General features: G+C 40.6%; 1 protein-coding gene across 1 annotated transcript in view; it reads left to right on the top strand.

Moving 5' to 3' along the window:
- The first annotated feature begins 1,734 nt into the window (after window positions 1–1,734).
- The window catches only part of fhad1 (forkhead associated phosphopeptide binding domain 1), a 34,327-nt gene continuing 17,713 nt past the window's right edge, over window positions 1,735–18,348 (top strand). Inside the window, exons 1-17 of the mRNA XM_090184437.1 lie at window positions 1,735–1,837; window positions 2,163–2,369; window positions 3,605–3,872; window positions 4,075–4,172; window positions 6,645–6,872; window positions 9,849–9,972; window positions 10,060–10,190; window positions 10,606–10,677; window positions 10,788–10,892; window positions 11,244–11,333; window positions 11,503–11,589; window positions 11,910–12,062; window positions 12,351–12,534; window positions 12,886–12,960; window positions 13,456–13,550; window positions 13,814–13,879; window positions 14,117–14,387. Of these exons, the coding sequence (XP_090040563.1) occupies window positions 1,742–1,837; window positions 2,163–2,369; window positions 3,605–3,872; window positions 4,075–4,172; window positions 6,645–6,872; window positions 9,849–9,972; window positions 10,060–10,190; window positions 10,606–10,677; window positions 10,788–10,892; window positions 11,244–11,333; window positions 11,503–11,589; window positions 11,910–12,062; window positions 12,351–12,534; window positions 12,886–12,960; window positions 13,456–13,550; window positions 13,814–13,879; window positions 14,117–14,387 (2,350 nt within the window). The 5' untranslated portion in view covers window positions 1,735–1,741. The remainder of the gene's footprint in view (window positions 1,838–2,162; window positions 2,370–3,604; window positions 3,873–4,074; window positions 4,173–6,644; window positions 6,873–9,848; window positions 9,973–10,059; window positions 10,191–10,605; window positions 10,678–10,787; window positions 10,893–11,243; window positions 11,334–11,502; window positions 11,590–11,909; window positions 12,063–12,350; window positions 12,535–12,885; window positions 12,961–13,455; window positions 13,551–13,813; window positions 13,880–14,116; window positions 14,388–18,348) is intronic.

Here is an 18,348-nt window from a genome sequence, read left to right as displayed (position 1 = left end):
AGCATGTGAAAAAGGTCATTCAGAAAACCAAGTTCAACCTAGCTAATTTACGATTTATACAAAATTGTTTGACTACAGAGGTAGCAAAACTGTACTTCAAATCTATGATACTCCCCCACTTAACATACTGCTTGACTAGTTGGGCCCAAGCTTGCTGTACAACATTAAAACCTATTCAGTCTGTCTACAAACAGGCTCTCAAAGTGGAAGCCCAATAGCCATCATCACTGTTACATCCTCAGAAAGCATGAGCTCCTGAGTTGGGAAAATCTTGTGCAATACACCGACGCATGTCTTGTATTCAAGATCCTAAATGGCCTGGCTCCCCCTCCACTCAGTACTTTTGTTAAACAGAAAACCCAAACATATGGCAGCAGATCCACAAGGTCTGCCATGAGAGGTGACTGTACAGTTCCCTTAAGGAAAAGCACCTTTAGTAAATCCGCTTTCTCTGTGAGAGCTTCCCATGTCTGGAATACACTGCCATCAGACACACATACCTGCATCACATATCACACTTTCACAAAATGTATGAATATATGGCTAAAGGTCAATCAGATTTGTGATCATAATCCCTAGCTGTGTGTTGCCGCTTTCCATGTTGTCTGTTGTCTGTAGCTTGTGAGGTGTAGAAACACTTTGTTGCTTTTATGAATTTTGTCTTGCTGCTTTTTGTTCTATGTTGCTCTGTCTGTATGCTATGTCTTAATTGTCCTATGTTGCTCTGCGTGTGCTCACTGCTCAATAATTGTCTATATTGTAATTGTTTTTAATAACCTGCCCAGGGACTGCGGTTGAAAATTAGCCCGACTGGCTAAAACCGGCACTTTTACCGAAACGTTGATAAACGTGCACTGTCCCTGTAAAAATAAAATAAACTCAAAGTCAAATATATACAGGGGGGTACAGGTACGGAGTCAATGTGCGGGGGCACCGTTTAGTTGCAGCGTTATTAAAGTGACTATGCATAGATGATAACAACAGAGAGTATGCACTTTTATATATGTATTATAAATCATACTGAGCAAATATTTATATTTTTGATTCATGTTACAGTATTTGTATAAAATATGTATTACTTTATTTATCAAATATTGATTTTGTAAACCATTTTACTATACATTTCTCCAGAAATGTTCGACGTACCACATGATTTCCAGCAAATCATTTTTTTTCCATGGACTAAAGATTCCCGGAAGTCACCCGTCAGATGCAACAAATGGTTAAATACACCAAGGGCGGAATACACCAAGGGCGGAGTCTAGTATAGTTTCCATGGCGCTGATATACAATCCGAAATCAAGCTGATTTCCATATACAAACCTGTAGGCTACAATGTTTTTTTCTCTCTGCTGTTGAATGAATTGGATACATTTCGGATTGTCTGCCTCGTTTTAAGGAAAGTAAAAATGTTGTCCCAAAAATCATATATTTTCTGAAGTTGGATAGAACTGTTTTGGGTGGACTCCATTTAAACCTTTACACTTTATTGTAAAAACGCCTCAAAAACGTGTTTGTCTCTTTAATGTATGAGAGAATAATGTATATTGTAACATGTTAATGTACCATTCATTCAAATGATATCTTAAAACGAACTCAACTTAAGCAGTCGTAGTACTTATCAAGCATAATGTGCCATTGGCAAGTTGAAGTTGCTGACACGTCTCATGTCAATTTTTTAGGGAGCAATTACGTGCATATATGATAAGATTATTTATTTGGTAATGCTTTACAGGTGGATATGAAGGGTTACCTGAAAACAACGGGGTGGGTATTTAAACTCCAGGCCGAAACCACTACAGTAGGAACACATAGAGATTGCGATTTATGTTTACAGGTAAGATCATGATGCTGCATCCTCAAACTGCAAATTTATGTCTGTACAAAAATATAAAATGGTAACAATGCTATTATTTTCTTTAATATAACGATAATATAATTTAATATAACGATAGGCTACCGGTACACACACCAAAACTAGATAGATGATGGTAATAATAATAATAATAGTAATCTGTATTGAAGAATATAGAACTGAGCAATACAGTAAAGATGTCCTTATCTTGGTATTGGAATACCTGTGCTGGCTTTATCAATATTTAAATGTGATCTTCTGTACCGAGTTACTATTATATTGACTGCTTTATGCTCATTATTGACAGAATGGAGGAGTTGAGGAGCATCACGCCCTGATCGAATGGAGCAAATCAGAGCCATGCTTTGTGCTGAGTGACCTGAACTCTGCCCATGGTACATATGTCAACGACTGTCGTATCCACAATGCAGCCGTGCGTCTAACCCCAGGCGATGAACTGCACTTTGGCTATGGAGGCTCCACCTACCAGCTAGCTGTGGAAAGCCCATCTATGGTATGATTTATGTAGTCTGTGGTGCATATTTTTATTTTTACATTATTTTTTCACCTTTATTTAACCAAGTAGGCCAGTTGAGAACAAGTTCACATTTACAACTGCGACCTGGCATGTAGGCCATACTGTCTAATCTACTAGATATCTCCCAATGCAGCAGTAAGAAGTTATCCACTCTTTGCTTGCTTTAACCCTCCTGCTGTGTTCCGGTCGAATTGGACCAATTTACACGTTTTCTCTCTGAAAAAATGTAGTTAATTTAATCTGATTGTCATAAGGTTCCATGACTTTGTCCACACAGGGCATCTGAACACACAAAATACATTTGGATGGTTTTCATTCAATTCTGCGTGTTTTATTTAACTTTGGTACACCTGTGGTGTTCCCGGTCAAAAATGACCGGTCATTAGAAATAAATGGGTGAGACTACAATTAGCGTATACAATTGAGTTCAGGCACATGCCCTCTCATCAGATGGACACACTTCCTCTCCCAGACCCCCACATGCATGTGTGTTTGAGCGCACACACACACACACACACACACACACACACACCTCACTCCCCCTGTTGGCTTCCATCGCAACCCCCACGGGAACCGCACCTGTTGGCATTCTCACAAACAATCGCAACATTGTTTCAATAATATATAGAACTTTTCTCGCAGCTCTGGTATATAAAGCTTTTTTGGGGCCTCGTTCACAATTCATTCTGTGGCAGCACAATGACCAGACGATATACTCTATGTGAGGCTCTTGGTCATATCTTTGATCGTGACACTGGTGAGAAGGAGAGAGTCCTTATTAAACTTTGACACAAATTAGTCTGTGATAAATAGCACAATATGTTTCATCTGAGTATTTGTTATAGTCAAAATAATCCATACATTATGCTTTCTTTTACTCAAAAACGAGTTGTATGAGCTCAGGTCAATGAAGCCTACAGGCCATGAATAGCAAATAGTAATGTTCACAAGAACTTAAGTTGATAAAAATATCTAACACAACATTAGGTGATAATATATGCATTAATATTGATTTATAATCAGCAATAATGGGGCGGTCATTTTGGACCGGGAACACAGAATTTATTAACATGAAACGAACACAACAGGAGGGAACCTATCACTATTCGCTATATATTTGGTCAGTGGTGTTAATCTGTTGTTAAGCTGCATGGCCTCATAGGTGTTGAGGTGTTGTATGTGCCTCTATGTATCTCTCTATCTCTCTCCAGCTCCCCTGCCCTCCCAAGAGCATCTGGACAGCCAATCAGAACTCCCTGCAGCTGATAGAAGAGCCCCCCCTTGCCCAGTCTCCCTCCTCCCCCACCTCCCAGCTCCCTCTCCTACCTGGCAATACTTCTGCCCCTGTTGCGTGGGTATGGGGACAATCATCTGTCACCCCTCATCCCCCTAGCCGGGCTCGACCAGCCAGTGCTGGGACCAAACGGACTGGGCAGAGCATCCCCTCCGAACAACAAGGGACAACCTCACGCAGACCAGGTGGCTGAATTATACTGTGTCTCACTGTGTACACAACGTACATGGTCTAATCATTTGATGCCATGTTAGCTACTGTATACTAGCTAATGTTTGCGAACAGTATGCCTTATTGAACAAACCTCTGTTTACATTTGAATTGGTTTCAATAGGTGAAGGTGTGTGTAAATGCATCACTTGTACATGAGACTCTTGGTTTTTGCAGGAAGTTGGACTGGACACACAGGAAGCGGGGCCCCTCAGAGAACTGGAGCAATAGCATCTGAAAGTTTTCAGACCATGCAGCACCTCTTACAGGAGAAGGTGGGCATCTGTCTTGTTAGTGGTCTTATTGGTAGTCTTGTGATTGTGATTGTGTAACCGCTATATAAAATACCAATCTGGAAGTGCACCCAAGCCTTTGTTCCCCCAGTGAAAATAGAAATGTGTCTCTGCTTTACATTTATCCAGTCCCTTCCCTGTTTGCCTTGTACTACCAAAATTGTTGAATAACTCTCCCAACAGAAGACTAACAAAATCAAATCAAATGTTATTTGTCACATGCTTTGTAAACAGCAGGTGTAGACTATCAGTAAAATACAGAGAGGAAAATGGAAAAATGATACCAGGGAATAAATGCACAATGAGTAACGACAACTTGGCTATATACACAGGTCGCTGTGCTGGGGTCGAGTCGATGTGTTGGGGTACGAGGTAATTGAAGTAGATATGTACATATAGATAGGGGTAAAGTGACTAGGCAACAGGATAGATAATAAGCAGTTGCAACAGCATATGTGATGAGTAAAAATAGTTAGTGGGGGGGGGGGGGGGGGGGGGTCAATGCAGATAATCCAGGTAGCGATTTGGTTAACTATTTAGCAGATTTATGACTTGGGGGTAGACGCTGTTCAGGGTCCTGTTGGTTCCAGACTTGGTGCATCTTTATCACTTGCTGTGCTGTAGCAGAGTTAAACAGTCTATGACTTTGCTGTTGGCTTGAGTGATTGGAGATGGAAGGGAGTTCCATAAGACTATGGCTCTGTATAAAACTGTGTTGCCGTGAATTCATTTTGGACTTGGGGACTGTGAAGAGACCCCTGATGGCATTTCTTGTGGGGTGTCTGAGCTAAATGTTATTTGATTGATGAGAGAGATCGAATGAGAATGGCAAGAATCGTGCAACAAGCAGGCCACAAACAGACAAATAACGGCACAGTACAGCAGTGGTGTGCCGAACGGCCTCTCGGAACGCACAACTCATCAATTCTTGTCACGGATGGGCTATTGCAGCAGACGACCACATTGGGTTCCACTCATATCAGCTAAAAGCAAATGGCTCCAGTGGGCATGCAATCACAAACACTGGACAATTGAGGAATGGAAAAGCATTGCCTGGTTTGAAGAATCCCAGTCGCTGTTGCAACATGCTGATGGCAGAGTCAGAATTTGGCATAAGCAGCATGAGTCCATGGACCCATCCTGCCTGGTTGCGGTCAGTGGTGGAAAAAGTAACCAATTGTCATACTTGAGTAAAAGAAAATGACTCAAGTAAAAGTGAAAGTCCTCCAGCAAAATACTACATGAGTAAAAGTCTAAAAGTATTTTGTTTTAAATATACTTAAGTATCAAAAGTAAATGTAATCACTAAAATATACTTAAGTATCAAAAGTAAATGTAATCACTAAAATATACTTAAGTATCAAAAGTAAATGTAATCACTAAAATATACTTAAGTATCAAAAGGAAATGTAATCACTAAAATATACTTAAGTATCAAAAGTAAATGTAATCACTAAAATATACTTAAGTATCAAAAGTAAAAGTAAAATATTTCAAATTCCTTATATTAAGCAACCCAGACTGCATGATTTTCTTGTTTTTGTTTTATTTATGGAAAGCCAGGGGCACAGTTCAACAGTCAGACATAATTTACAAACTAAGCATTTGTGTTTAGTGAGTCTGCCAGATCAGAGGCAGTAGGGATGACCAGAGATGTTCTCTTGATAAGTGTGTGAATTAGACAATTTTCCTGTCCTGCTAAGCATTCAAAATGTAACTTTTGGGTGTCAGGAGTAAAAAGTACATTATTTTATTTTGGAATGTAGTGGAGTAAAAGTAAAAGTTGTCAAAAATATAAATAGTAAAGTAAAGTACAGATACTTAAGTAGTACTTCAAAGTATTTTTACTTAAGTACATTACACCACTGGTGGCAGTGGTGTACCATTGTCCAATCTGCAGCAACTGCATGAGGCCATTGCATTTGCATAGACCAAAATCCCTGTGGAACGTTTCCGACGTCCACACCCCAAATAATTCAAGCTGTTCTGGAGGCAAAGGGGGGTCCAACCCAGTACTTGATGGGTGTACCTAATAAACTGGCTGGTGAGTGTATATTATCAATGTCATTGTTCAGCCAAGACTCAGAGAAACATAGCATATTACAGTTCTTCAGGTCCCGTTAATAGGATAGTCTCGAATGGAGTTCATCCAGTTGGTTCTCGCCAAAAGAACAGGGTAAATTGTGGTATATTTGTTGGTCGACGTAATCACGTTAGGAGGCTACCATACCTGTCTCTTTTTCGCGGCTGCTTCCTCTTTCGAGTCCCGGGGATTAGGACCTGATCTGGAGTAAGCAGAATGTCCAGAGCTGCTGACTTGTTAAAGTAGAAGTCTTCATCCAAATCGGTCATAGGAAATTATGGTGGAGACATTATGTAAAATAAAACGTTTAGAACATACACCCAGAGCAGGTTACCCACTAGCAAATATTTTTTTCCCTGTGCTCTGGCTAGGAGGAGAGGCTGCTGCGGATAGGAGACGAGATCAGCAGGCTGGCTGTGTTTGAGAGTGAGTCCCAGAGGAAGGACAGGGTGATTGCAGGGCTGAGGGATGAGGTGTCAGCTCTGAGACACCAGCTGACCCAGAGCCAGCAGACCGACCAGGAGATCAAACACAGGCTGCTCAGTCTGGAGAGGGACATCAATGACAAGAGGGAGCAGATCCAAAGGATGAAGGAGCAGGTACAGTGCCTTCAGAAAGCATTCAGACCCCTTGGCTTATTCCACATTTAGCTGTGTTACAGCCTGAATTCAAAATGGATCACATTTTTTTTCTCTCCCATCTACACACAATACCCCACAATGAAAATGTGAAAGCATGTTTTTAGACATATTTGCAAATGTATTAAAAATGAAATACAGAAATATCTTATTTACATAAGTTTTCACACCCCTGAGTCAATGCTTTGTAGAAGCACCGATTGCAGCAATTACAGCTTTCTGGCTAAGTCTCGAAGAGCATTCCACACCTGGATTGTGCAATGTTTTCTCATTATTCTTTTCAATATTCTTCAAGCTCTGTGAAATTGGTTGTTGATTATTGCAAGACAGCAATTTTCAGGTCTTGACATATTTCCAACTAGATTTAAGTAAAAACTGTAACTCGGCCAGTCGGGAACGTTCACTGTCTTCTTGGTAAGCAACTCCAACGTAGATTTGACCTTGTGATTTAGGTTATTGTCCTGCTGAAGTGTGAATTAATCTCCCAGTGTCTGGTGGAAAGCAGACTGAACCAGGTTTTCCTTTAGGATTTTGCCTGTGTCTTGCTCCATTCCGTTTCTTTTTTATCCTGAAAAAATCCCCAGTCCTTAACCCATAACATGATGCAGCCACCACTATGCTTGAAAATTAGTAATATGGTGAATTGTATTTGCCCCAAACATAACACTTTGTATTCAGGACAAAAGTGAATTGCTTTGCCAAATATTTTGCAGTATTACTTTAGTGCCTTGTTGCAAACAGGATGCATATTTTTAGAATATTTGTATTGTGAACAGGCTTCCTTCTTTTCACTTTGTCAATTAGGTTAGTATTGTGGAGAAACTACAATGTTGTGGATCCATCCTCAGTTTTCTCCTATTACATACATTAAACTCTTTCTTTCCTCTCTGGCAACTGAGTTAGGAAGGACACCTGTATCTTTGTATTTTCAACCAAACAATTCAATGTAATGATGTTGAATCAATGTGGAAAACTGGCTGGATTTGAAAGAAGCAATCAACGTAAAATAGTTTCATATTTTTTTACCCAACTTTTAACATAAATCCAATGACATGGTGAAATGTTTTGTTTATTTGACTTTGAATTCACAACTCAACCAAATGTAAATCAAAACTAGACTAAAAATAAATGTTGTCTGTGCCCAGTGGGTCAAAGGAATGAGACTTTCACATTTCATGTCTCAGTTGAATTTCTTTGAATTGGGATGTCTTTGAGTTGGGATTAATTTAATTAAATTAGGAAATTCCTAACTGACCCCAACCCTGCTGTTTACCTGCATTCCCTCTCTTCAGCTCTTCCACTCCCCTCTCACTGGCACTCAGTCTGGCCTCCAAGGCTAAAACAGAATGAAAAGACACACTGATACAGTTTTAAGTTTTACCATTTAAAACAAGCAAACTATTCTATGCCCAAAACAGTTGAGTTATGCCAGATCAACTTCCCACTCTCACTGGCTGCCACTTTAGACTTGAAAGTTGAAAATGTAAATACACAAAGAAAATAAACAATGTAGACAACAAGCTTCCATTCCCCCTGTCACAAGGGGATTCATGGCTGATTTAAGATGAATACCTCAGCCCTGTTACTGTCAACCCTGCTACTTTAATGGCATTACTATAGCTATTTTTTTACACCTTGAGATGGGAGAACATGTTCTTTATGAGGTTGAACATGTGCTCTTTGTGATGGAATGTTAAAAGGAGGTGAAATGAATAGTTTATTTTTGACCAAGTTACACTACTCAAAATGTACTCTGTTCGTGGAACGATCCACTAACAGCAAGGAAAATGCGGTGGAAAGCTATCTCATTTTAACGGGAGCACCACCCAACAGTATATTCACGTCTGGATATTGGATCAGCATCACTCATTCATCAAGTGGCTAATACTGAATATCAACCTATTGAGTCGGCCTAAACTTACATTGTGCTTTTGGCTGCTGCGTGTCATTTTTTTCGTCACCTACATTCTCTCTCTTCAGTTCATCCACCTCCTTCTCGCTGACACTCAGTCTGGCCTCCAAAGCTGTGGTAACAGACACTTTAATTGAGTTTAACCGCTCAAAAAAAAAAAAAATGTTGTGATGACTTTGACTGGGACCTGAAGGCTTGTTTCAGTTCAAAAATAATATAGTATTATTGTATCAATGTCCTCTTTTTATTGCCTGTGTGCCCACTCTCACTGGCTGTCACTCTGGCCTGAAATAACATGAAAGGACAGGAATATCAGTTCATTCAACAGTCTAAACTATCAATATACATATTACTATTGGTATCTCTTAACAAACTTGGAAGTGCAATTTCAATTATCAATTATTTCTTTCACATTGATCATTGTGGGGTATTTTCTGACATTACCTGCATTTTCTCTCTCTAGGTTGTCTACTTTGTGTTTTTTGGCATTGCAATTCAGTTTTCTGTTCCCCCAAGAAGGCTCCCATGTTGTGCACAATGTCTCTCAGATCCTTCAGCTCAGTCTAGATGTCAGGGGTGGTGGTGGTCTGGCCGCTCGTCTGTTTGTAGGTGGTATCCGTAGCTTCAGTCTTTCGGGCTTGCAATCTCGATCTCAATGGCCCTGCTCTCGCGCCCATCGCTGTGACCATGTTGAGTGATGTCCTTCTCTCTGACCCTTCCACTCTCTCCCTGAGCCCATGTCCCAGACAGACGGACGGTATCCTGGTATCTGAATTAGAGAGATTTGTGGCATTTTCTGTCGAATTCTCACTTTAAAAATCTCTCTCTGTCTCGAGGAAATAATGCAATTTATTTTCAAACTCTGTACCCGCCCCAAACATCAGACAATGTCCATTATTTTTGCTTTGTTTCTGGGAGTCTCTTAAAGTGCCATTCTAAAATAGTTTCCCCTCAATGTTATCATTGAGGTATAGAGAGTTTGTAATAGTGACTGTCTGTTTGATTATAACCTATACTTTGTTAAGATGGTAGAGCTGCAGAGGGGCTCCAGTGAGGTGTTTAGGCATTCTGTCACCGAGCGAGACCTAAAGATTTCCAACCTAAGAGGTCAGATGGAGAGACTGAAGAGGGAAAGCAGCACTGCCTCAGGTTTGTGTGTGTGTGTGCGCTTGTGGCATTACATGCCTGTGTGCCCATGGATTTCAGTGTCATTCTGACTACGTGGTATCCATTTAGGTCTGGTAAGAAGCTTACAGAGAGACCTGAGTTTGAGGGAGAAGCAGGCTCTGAAACTGGCGTCTGAGGTGGACAGACTCCGGCAGGACATCCGACACAAGGACATCCAACTGGGGGCTACTGCCACCAAGGTCTCCATTGTTTTTGAGTATATTTCTCAGAATCTAGTCATATAATAAGTTCTTTCTGTCCAGATTCTTAATTTTCCTTTGACTTTAATAAAGTAATTAAATGTAATAACTTTTATAGACTAACATTATTTTATTTGAAGACTTTACTACGGCTGAATGATATCCATGTCCTTTGAGAATGATTGCAGAGATGATTTAGTGTCGAAACCAGAATCTTTTGTGAGGCCCAACTACTTGAACTGAGAAATACTGTGCTGTAGCTATGCAGGTGTTGCTGTTCTATCTGCCTATATTTAAGCCACAGACATTCATCTGCCTCAAGGTTTCCTGTTGACCACTTTTCCTATCAACCACTTGCCCTTTGTAGCTCATTTCAGTGTTTCTCTCTCCTCTCTCTTGTCTTTCTGTCCACCAGTTCTCCAAAATGAGCAAGAAGCACCAGGAGGAGTTACTCAACCATGAAAATGAGGTGATGACACTGAAGAAGGTAGATATCCATTTCTCTGACCATGTTTGACTCTTCAACGTAAAGAGATAAAGAACGCATCCCTGTTTAACTCCATACCTCCCTGTTTCATTCTCTCATGTTATCTGCAGAGCATTGAGAGGCTGGAGGTTGCTTTGAGGGATAAGCAGAGGCTCCTGGAGCACCAAACAACAGAGAGGGACTTGCTAAAAAACAGACTGGAGAAGAAGATTGGGGTTAGAACTTCATGTCATGGTTATATGTTTAGGAAAATTACGGCATCGTGGGTGGAATAGGATTTTGAGGGTTCTATCTTCGAGAAGAAGCCTCTATTCTATTTAGAAGTCTGTTTTATTATAGTGTATAGAAATGTGATGCTTTTACAGAGGCAAATCCTAACGTGAGATTAGAGTTTCAGAGTTTCACATTCAGTATATCATGGTGAATGCGTCAGTGTGATATTTGAGTTATATGATGTATGATATGGAGGATATGATGTAGTTAGACCTAGTGGGATAGTTTTTGTGAAATTTGAATACAGTGTAGTTCCAAAGCTCTAGGTTGACTCCTATGATGGTGTGCTCCAGGAGCAAGCTTCTATGTTCGCGGAGTCTGAGGCAGAGAGGCACACACAACAAAAGAAGAGCAAAGCTGAGCTGGATCTGGTGCAAGAACAGGTAAGTTCAAAGAATTCTAGTGCCTCTCTAACTATAGTTCCAGATAATTACGCGAATCAATTGAAATATCCTTCCTCATAGAAATTAAAGTGTGACATCATGAGTATGATTGACTTAAACTGAAATGGCGCAAAGTCAGGGAGTCAAATACTGTTTTTTTTTGTCTCAGATTGAGCACCTTCGTGACCAGCTGCTGATGATGTTACCCACTGAACCCTCTGACTCCACTTTCCATGATACCTTGTCAGACCAGCAGGTTACTGGGACCTCTTCATTGACCGTATAGAAAAGAGACTGATTAATAACATAAAAGTATATCAAATGTCCCAGAGAGCTACGTATTGTGAAGGTTTGCAGGGTTAGAGTACATTTCAATTCAGTCAAGGAAGTAAACTGGAATTCCAATTCCATTTTTTTCTCATTGAAAAGCATTGGGTTGGGCCATGATGGTTTGTGATGACCAAAAACGTGGGGAAACAGATCCGCAATTTACTTCGGGTGTTAAACGGCTATGCTAGCCAAAGGAATGTGGTCATCCATAATTTAACCACTGCCTGTGACCTTTGCTCCTTGTAGGTATTAGAGCAGGTGGCAGAGCTGCTAGGAGAGAGAGAGAGCCTGATGAGTAAATTAGAGGAGCTGGAAGGACAACTGAAGGAGCTCATGACTGAACAGGAGGGGGCAGCAGAGGACACAGAGAGACTGAAGAGTAGGCTGGAGACCTGTCAGGTATTCACTCCCTCACATTTGAATAGTCCTACACTTGGATATACTGTCATACAGTGTGTATCTGTCAATTATAATATGCTCAAATCCAAAGTGGCTTACAAATGAGGGTACATGCAACACATAGCCTACAATGTGACACAAATCAACTCTCAACCAGACAGTCAAGAAACTTGTCCGTCTCAAGTGTTCCCCTAGCAAATTGAAATGCTGCACACACAAACACACACACTTGACCAAACAAGATACAGCTGGTATGTCTATTGTCCACTCACTCAGAGTCAATTACAGGAGGCATGCTTGGCAAATGCACTGGAAAAGGCCATGACCTCACTACAGGAGGAGAGTGTGTCACCAGCTCTGGCCTGGGTCAAGGCTTCAGTCCTCTCCATAATGGCTACCCAGCTCCCACTGCTTCAGAGTGCCACCCAGGCACTACTGGAAGCTGGGATAGATGCTTCACATCTCACTGAAGGTGATTTAAATCTAGCTATTTACATTTTGTTTGGCTGTTGTATTTGTACTTCTTTACGTAGTCAATTATGTATTTATGTGGTAAAGCAGTGTTCCAGTGTTCCCGGAAAGTCACAGGACAAGGCATGAAAAACACTGTAGTAATGGAATAATGCAAAGTCGTTTCCCTATCTTAAATTAAGAGATATTTATTAAAGGGTGCACTAACTAACACACACACACACACACACACACACACACACACACACACACACACATGGGTACTAGGGGACTGGAGTAATACTATGGTCCATATATGGGTTAAAATCACAAAGGGGTCCATATGATCTAATATCCTTTTGTTTCCCCACAGGAGTCCTGAGTGGCATCAGAACCCTGGTCAATGAGCATCAGGGTTACACAGTGGAGCTTCAGCGTTTGAAGGTAGGTAGAATTGGTGCGCTGTCACTTTGCTCTGCACTGACTCAGAAATGTTGGTGAATGTTCTGCTCTGTAAGCCACATACACAGAACTGGAGTAGATAATCAAATAAGAATATTCAGTAAGAATAGACATCAGGCCCTGTATACACAAAGCATCTCAGAGCTCTGGGATCAGGATATCCCTGTATGTATAATCTTACATGTCTTCTGAAAAGGCACAACTGATCTTATATCAGCACTCCTACTCTGAGACTGTTTGAAAATAGGCCCAAAACCCGTATACAAATGGGATAATCATTGATGTATTTGTAACCCAATGGAAGATCACTCTCATTATGAATAAGTTTCCAGTGAGTTTGAGTGGTAGATTTTCCTATCTAAGGCCTCATTTTCTCATCAGTGGTTTTAATGTGATGTATAGAGAGATTGCACATATGATGTGGCTGATAGGATTGTTTAGTTGTCATAGGGTCACTGTGTCTTTTCTGGGGTGCAGATAGACCTGGAGGAGCTCCAGGAGAGAGAAGCAAAGTCCAGAGAGCTGCAGGAGCTTCTGAGCATTACCAGAGAGGAGCTGGTGCAGCAGAGACAGCAGGTTGGCTCCCACACACACATGAATGCTTGTGGGCACTCACGCACACTTATACACACACACACACACACACACACACACACACACACACACACACACACACACACACACACACACACTCAAAAACACACACACACACACTCCATATCTATTAACAACTGACATAAAAATGCATGTACATGACTGGGAAAGTGGATTCAATAGCAATGCTTTGTTGACATCCACGAAAAGACGCACATATTTATGTCCCCTTACTTCAATTGTAGATGACTGTGGCACAGCATGAAGAAGAGGCCAGGAAGAAGGAGTTGGAGGCACTCAGACAAGCCCAGGTGAGGGGGCTAGGTGCTGAGATGGTTTTGACCAATTTCCCCTAGTCCAGGTCCTTCGAGAACACTGTGGATGCTGGTTCCATCAGTCTGTTTGTTTTGTAAATAGCCGGTGATAAAGCTACATAAAGATGCATCTACAAGGAGAACACCTGAAACTGATAACTAGCATGCACAGTGTCCACCAGGAAACAGACGTTACAATCCACCGACTCTCTACGTGTTTCTCTCGCTTCCAAGACTAAACTGAAGCAGGAGGCACAGACCCAGGAGGCCGAGTGGTGCACCAGGCTGGAGGAGGCAGGCAGGAGGGAGGAGGAGTGGCAGGATAAGGTGAAGGAGGTCTTGGAGGAGGAGAAGGAGCGCTACAGGGTCTGGGAGGCCGAGTACAGGGAGCAGGTGCGGCAGCACGCACACACCATCGTGGCCCTGGAGCAGCGCTGTGTCCAGAGCAGACAGAGAGCCCAGGAGCTGGAGGAGGAGAGGGAAGCGCTGATTGGACAGCTGAGAGGTGAGGGGGGGGGGGGGGGGGGGCGTCAAAGGAGTGGACTGTCTGGCCGTCTGGTTGGTCTTGTTCTTCTAGGAGAACCCTAGAAGCCTGGGGGGGAAAATTGGCGTCTGGATACAGGGCATCTTTAACAACAAATAATTGGGCAACTTTTGCACCAAAAAATGTTTGAGTGAGGGAAATGCTGTAAATTAAGAGGACTCTATTTTAAAAGATGAGACGTTGAGGATTATAATAAATACCAAATAATTGGGCAACTTTTGCACAAAGAATGTCTGATTGAGGGAAATGCTGTAAATTAAGAGGACTCTATTTTGAAAGATGAGACGTTGAGGATTATAATAAATACATTTTTATGTCCTTACAAGCAAACCAAACACCTGTGAGTCCAAATGTGCACTTCACATTTCCATATCATAAAACTCATGTCAGATACAGTGTCAACGTTTATGATCACTATGTTTTGATGTACAGTTACAAGATGACATGGCCTCATACCCTGGGTTGTTCTGAACAGATTGAGCCTATTTTTGTGTATTGTAAAGAAAATGTACCACTGAACACGAACAAATGCACGCAGGAATCCTTTCTATGCGCACCAAAATGAAGATCTGTTTCTCTGAATTGCCCTGTGAAAGTCTAGCACTGTAAGATCGTATTTTATAACTTAGCTAGGGATGTTGACAACAGAATAAGCTTGATGCCCACCTGATGCAGACTGAGATTTATAATGGTCTGTTTTAGGATTGTGTAAACAACAACAGTAATTGTGTGATGGCAAGGTTGTGTTCCAAATGAAACAACTACCAGTGTACTGATATTTCAGACTCTTCTATGAGTCATAAAAGTGCATTGAAATTGCTTAGGAACTGTGCACACTTTGGAGAGGTGTGTGGGCACTTGGAGACGCCAGTTAGCCCTCTCACTCAAACCCATAGTAGTTTTTTTGTCTTACGTTGCACCTACCCCACATTTTCCAGAAATACTCGTATCATGTTACTGAATGTATCCAGAGTATTTTCAGATTTCGTTATCTACAAATGCGGCGTAAAGTGTAGTAAGTGTAAAAATGCACATAAAATCACCAGTGTAATGTTTGGATTCAGTCATGTGTCAGGTGAATTGTTGTGTCCTCACCTTTTCGTCTAATAATTTTCCCATAATCTCCAAACGGTTCCCTTTCAATTGCTACCATGGTTATGCATTTGCTTTTCATATTTCTTCTGAAACATTTCAATTTAGCCCTATCCATTTATAGTGCCTTCAGAAAGTATTCACACCCCTTAACATTTCCACATTGTGTTGTGTTACAGCTGAGATTTTGTGTCACTGACCTACACTATACCCCATCATTTCAAAGTGGAATTATGTTTTTAGAAATGTTTACAAATGAATAAAAATATAAAGCTAATAAGTATTCAAACACTTTATTTTGGCAAGCCTAAATAAGTTCAGGAGTAAAAGCGTGCTTAACAAGTTATAATTTACATGGACTCACTCTGTGTGCAATAATAGTGTTAAATAAGATTTTTTTTTATTATTATACAAAACTTATGCAGATAGTGAATGTTCCTTTGAGCATGGTGAAGTTATTAATTACACTTTGGATGGTGTATCAATACACCCAGTCACTACAAAGATGCAGGCGTCCTTCCTAACTAAGTTGCCATAGAGGAAGGAAACTGCTCAGGGATTTCACCATGAGGCCAATGGTGACTTTAAAACAGTTACAGAGTTTAATGGCTGTGATAGGAGAAAACTGTTACTCCACAATTCTTAGATAAATCACAGAGTGAAAAGAAGGAAGCCTGTACAGAATTTTAAAAAAATCCAAAACATGCATCCTGTTTGCACGAAAGCACTAAAGTAAAACTGCAAAAAATGTGGCAAAGAAATTAACTTCATGTCCTGAATACAAAGTGTTATGTTTGAGGCAAATCCAATACAACACATCACTGAGTACCACTCTTCATATTTTCAAGCATGGTGGTGGCTGCATCATGTTATGGTTATGCTTGTCATCGGCAAGGACTAGGGAGTTTCGGGGGATAAAAGGAAACAGAGGAATAGAGCTAAACAACAGGCAAAATCCTATAGGAAACCTGGTTCAGTCTGCTTTCCCTCAGACACTGGGATACAAATTAATTTTTCAGTAGGACAATAACCTTAAACACAAGACCAAATATACACTGAATATACAAAGAATAAGGTGCAAATATTTTACAATCCAGGTGTGCAAAGCTCTTAGAGGCTTACCCAGAAAGACTCACAGCTGTAATCACTACCAAACATGCTTCTACAAAGCATTGCAGGGAGATGAATACTTATGTACATTTCTGTATTTCATTTTCAATCAATTTGCTACAATTTCTAAAAACATTTGTTCACTCTGTCATCATGGTTTATTGTGTGTAGATGGGTGAGAAAATAATACATGCAATACAATTTGAATTCAGGCTGTAACATGACAAAATGTGGAATAAGTCAAGTGGTATGAATACTTTCTGAAGGCACTTTTGGTCAGTTCCCACAAGTCTAAATTAAACAGCACTGGACACAGTAGTGTGCTTAATGCAAGGTAGTGCCATTTCATGTCACTAGATGACAGTCACGTGTAATGTAACACTAAAGGGCAATATTAGAAGCACATATTTTCCTCAATTAATGCATAGTTACACTTGGTGTTACTGGGTGCGAAATAAACTCAGTAACACTTTACCTATTCAAAATTCAATGCAAATAACTTTTATTTCCTGGGAGGGAGCTTCATGTGTGGTGACGAATTGGTACATACAAGACACACACAGTGGTGTGTATTCATGGATGCCAAGGGAAGCCAGGCTTCCCCAAATATTTGACGAGGATTTTTTTTTAAATAATAATTTCTCTTTTGTCTCTGTGTTTAATAATTTCCCTTCAATTAATGTATCTCACCGGAAAGCATCCAAGCGAGCGAAACAGTGCCCCTCTGTCTCTGTATGTGTAGACCATCTATCTGATTCTGTCTGGTCCAAAAGATCATTCCATTGTTGCTGCCCGTAGCATTGAATGCAGGGAAAGCCAATGAGCATTTGGCCAATCAGCTTTGAGCTAAACTGAGTGAGCTCAAGTGTAAAGGGTCCTGGCACACCAAAAAAAGTGTCAATGGAAGCCAGTTTGGTTTGGCTTCACTCCTATCAAATCACATTGAGAGCATGTGTCACTGACAGGAACAACTTGAATTGTTGCATCTCGTTGTGTTATTGTCCTCCATTGGCTAGCTAGCTAGCAAAAAAATAGCCCTTTCCTAAATTAAATGGATGGAGATAGAGATAGGGGTACTGGCCAATGATTATAACAGTGATTCTGATCCAGCCATTAATTCATACATTGTGCCCCTGGCCTGAGAGGATGGACGTTCAATATGTAGCTAGATGTACAGTAGAAGGCTAATGTTGCCCATGAAAGGAAGGATCGGATCCTTTTTTTCAATTTTCGCCTAAAATGACATACCCAAATCTAACTGCCTGTAGCTCAGGACCGGAAGCAAGGATATGCATATTCTTGATACCATTTGAAAGGAAACACTTTGAAGTTTGTGAAAATGTGAAATTAATGTAGGAGAATATAACACATTAGATCTGGTAAAAGATATTACAAAGAAAAAACATGAGTTTTTTCCCCATTTTTTTTTATCTTTGAAATGCAAGACAAAGGCCAACATGTTATATTCCAGGTTAGGCACAATTTAGATTTTGGTCACTAGATGGCAGCAGTGTATGTGCACAGTTTTAGACTGATTCAATGAACCACTGCATTTCTGTTCAAAATGTTGTATCAAGACTGCCCAAATGTGCTGAATTGGTTTATTAATACATTTTCACTCTCCTCAGACAATAGCATGGTATTATTTCACTGTAATAGCTACTGTAAATTGGACAGTGCAGTTAGATTGACAAGAATTTAAGCTTTCTGCCCATATCAG

The sequence above is a fragment of the Oncorhynchus mykiss genome, chromosome 9, assembly GCF_057628025.1.
Source record: "Oncorhynchus mykiss isolate SJ-2025 chromosome 9, ASM5762802v1, whole genome shotgun sequence".
Lineage (NCBI taxonomy): Eukaryota > Metazoa > Chordata > Actinopteri > Salmoniformes > Salmonidae > Oncorhynchus > Oncorhynchus mykiss.
Note: the sequence above shows the minus strand (reverse complement) of the source record. Positions and strands in the feature narration are given on the sequence as shown.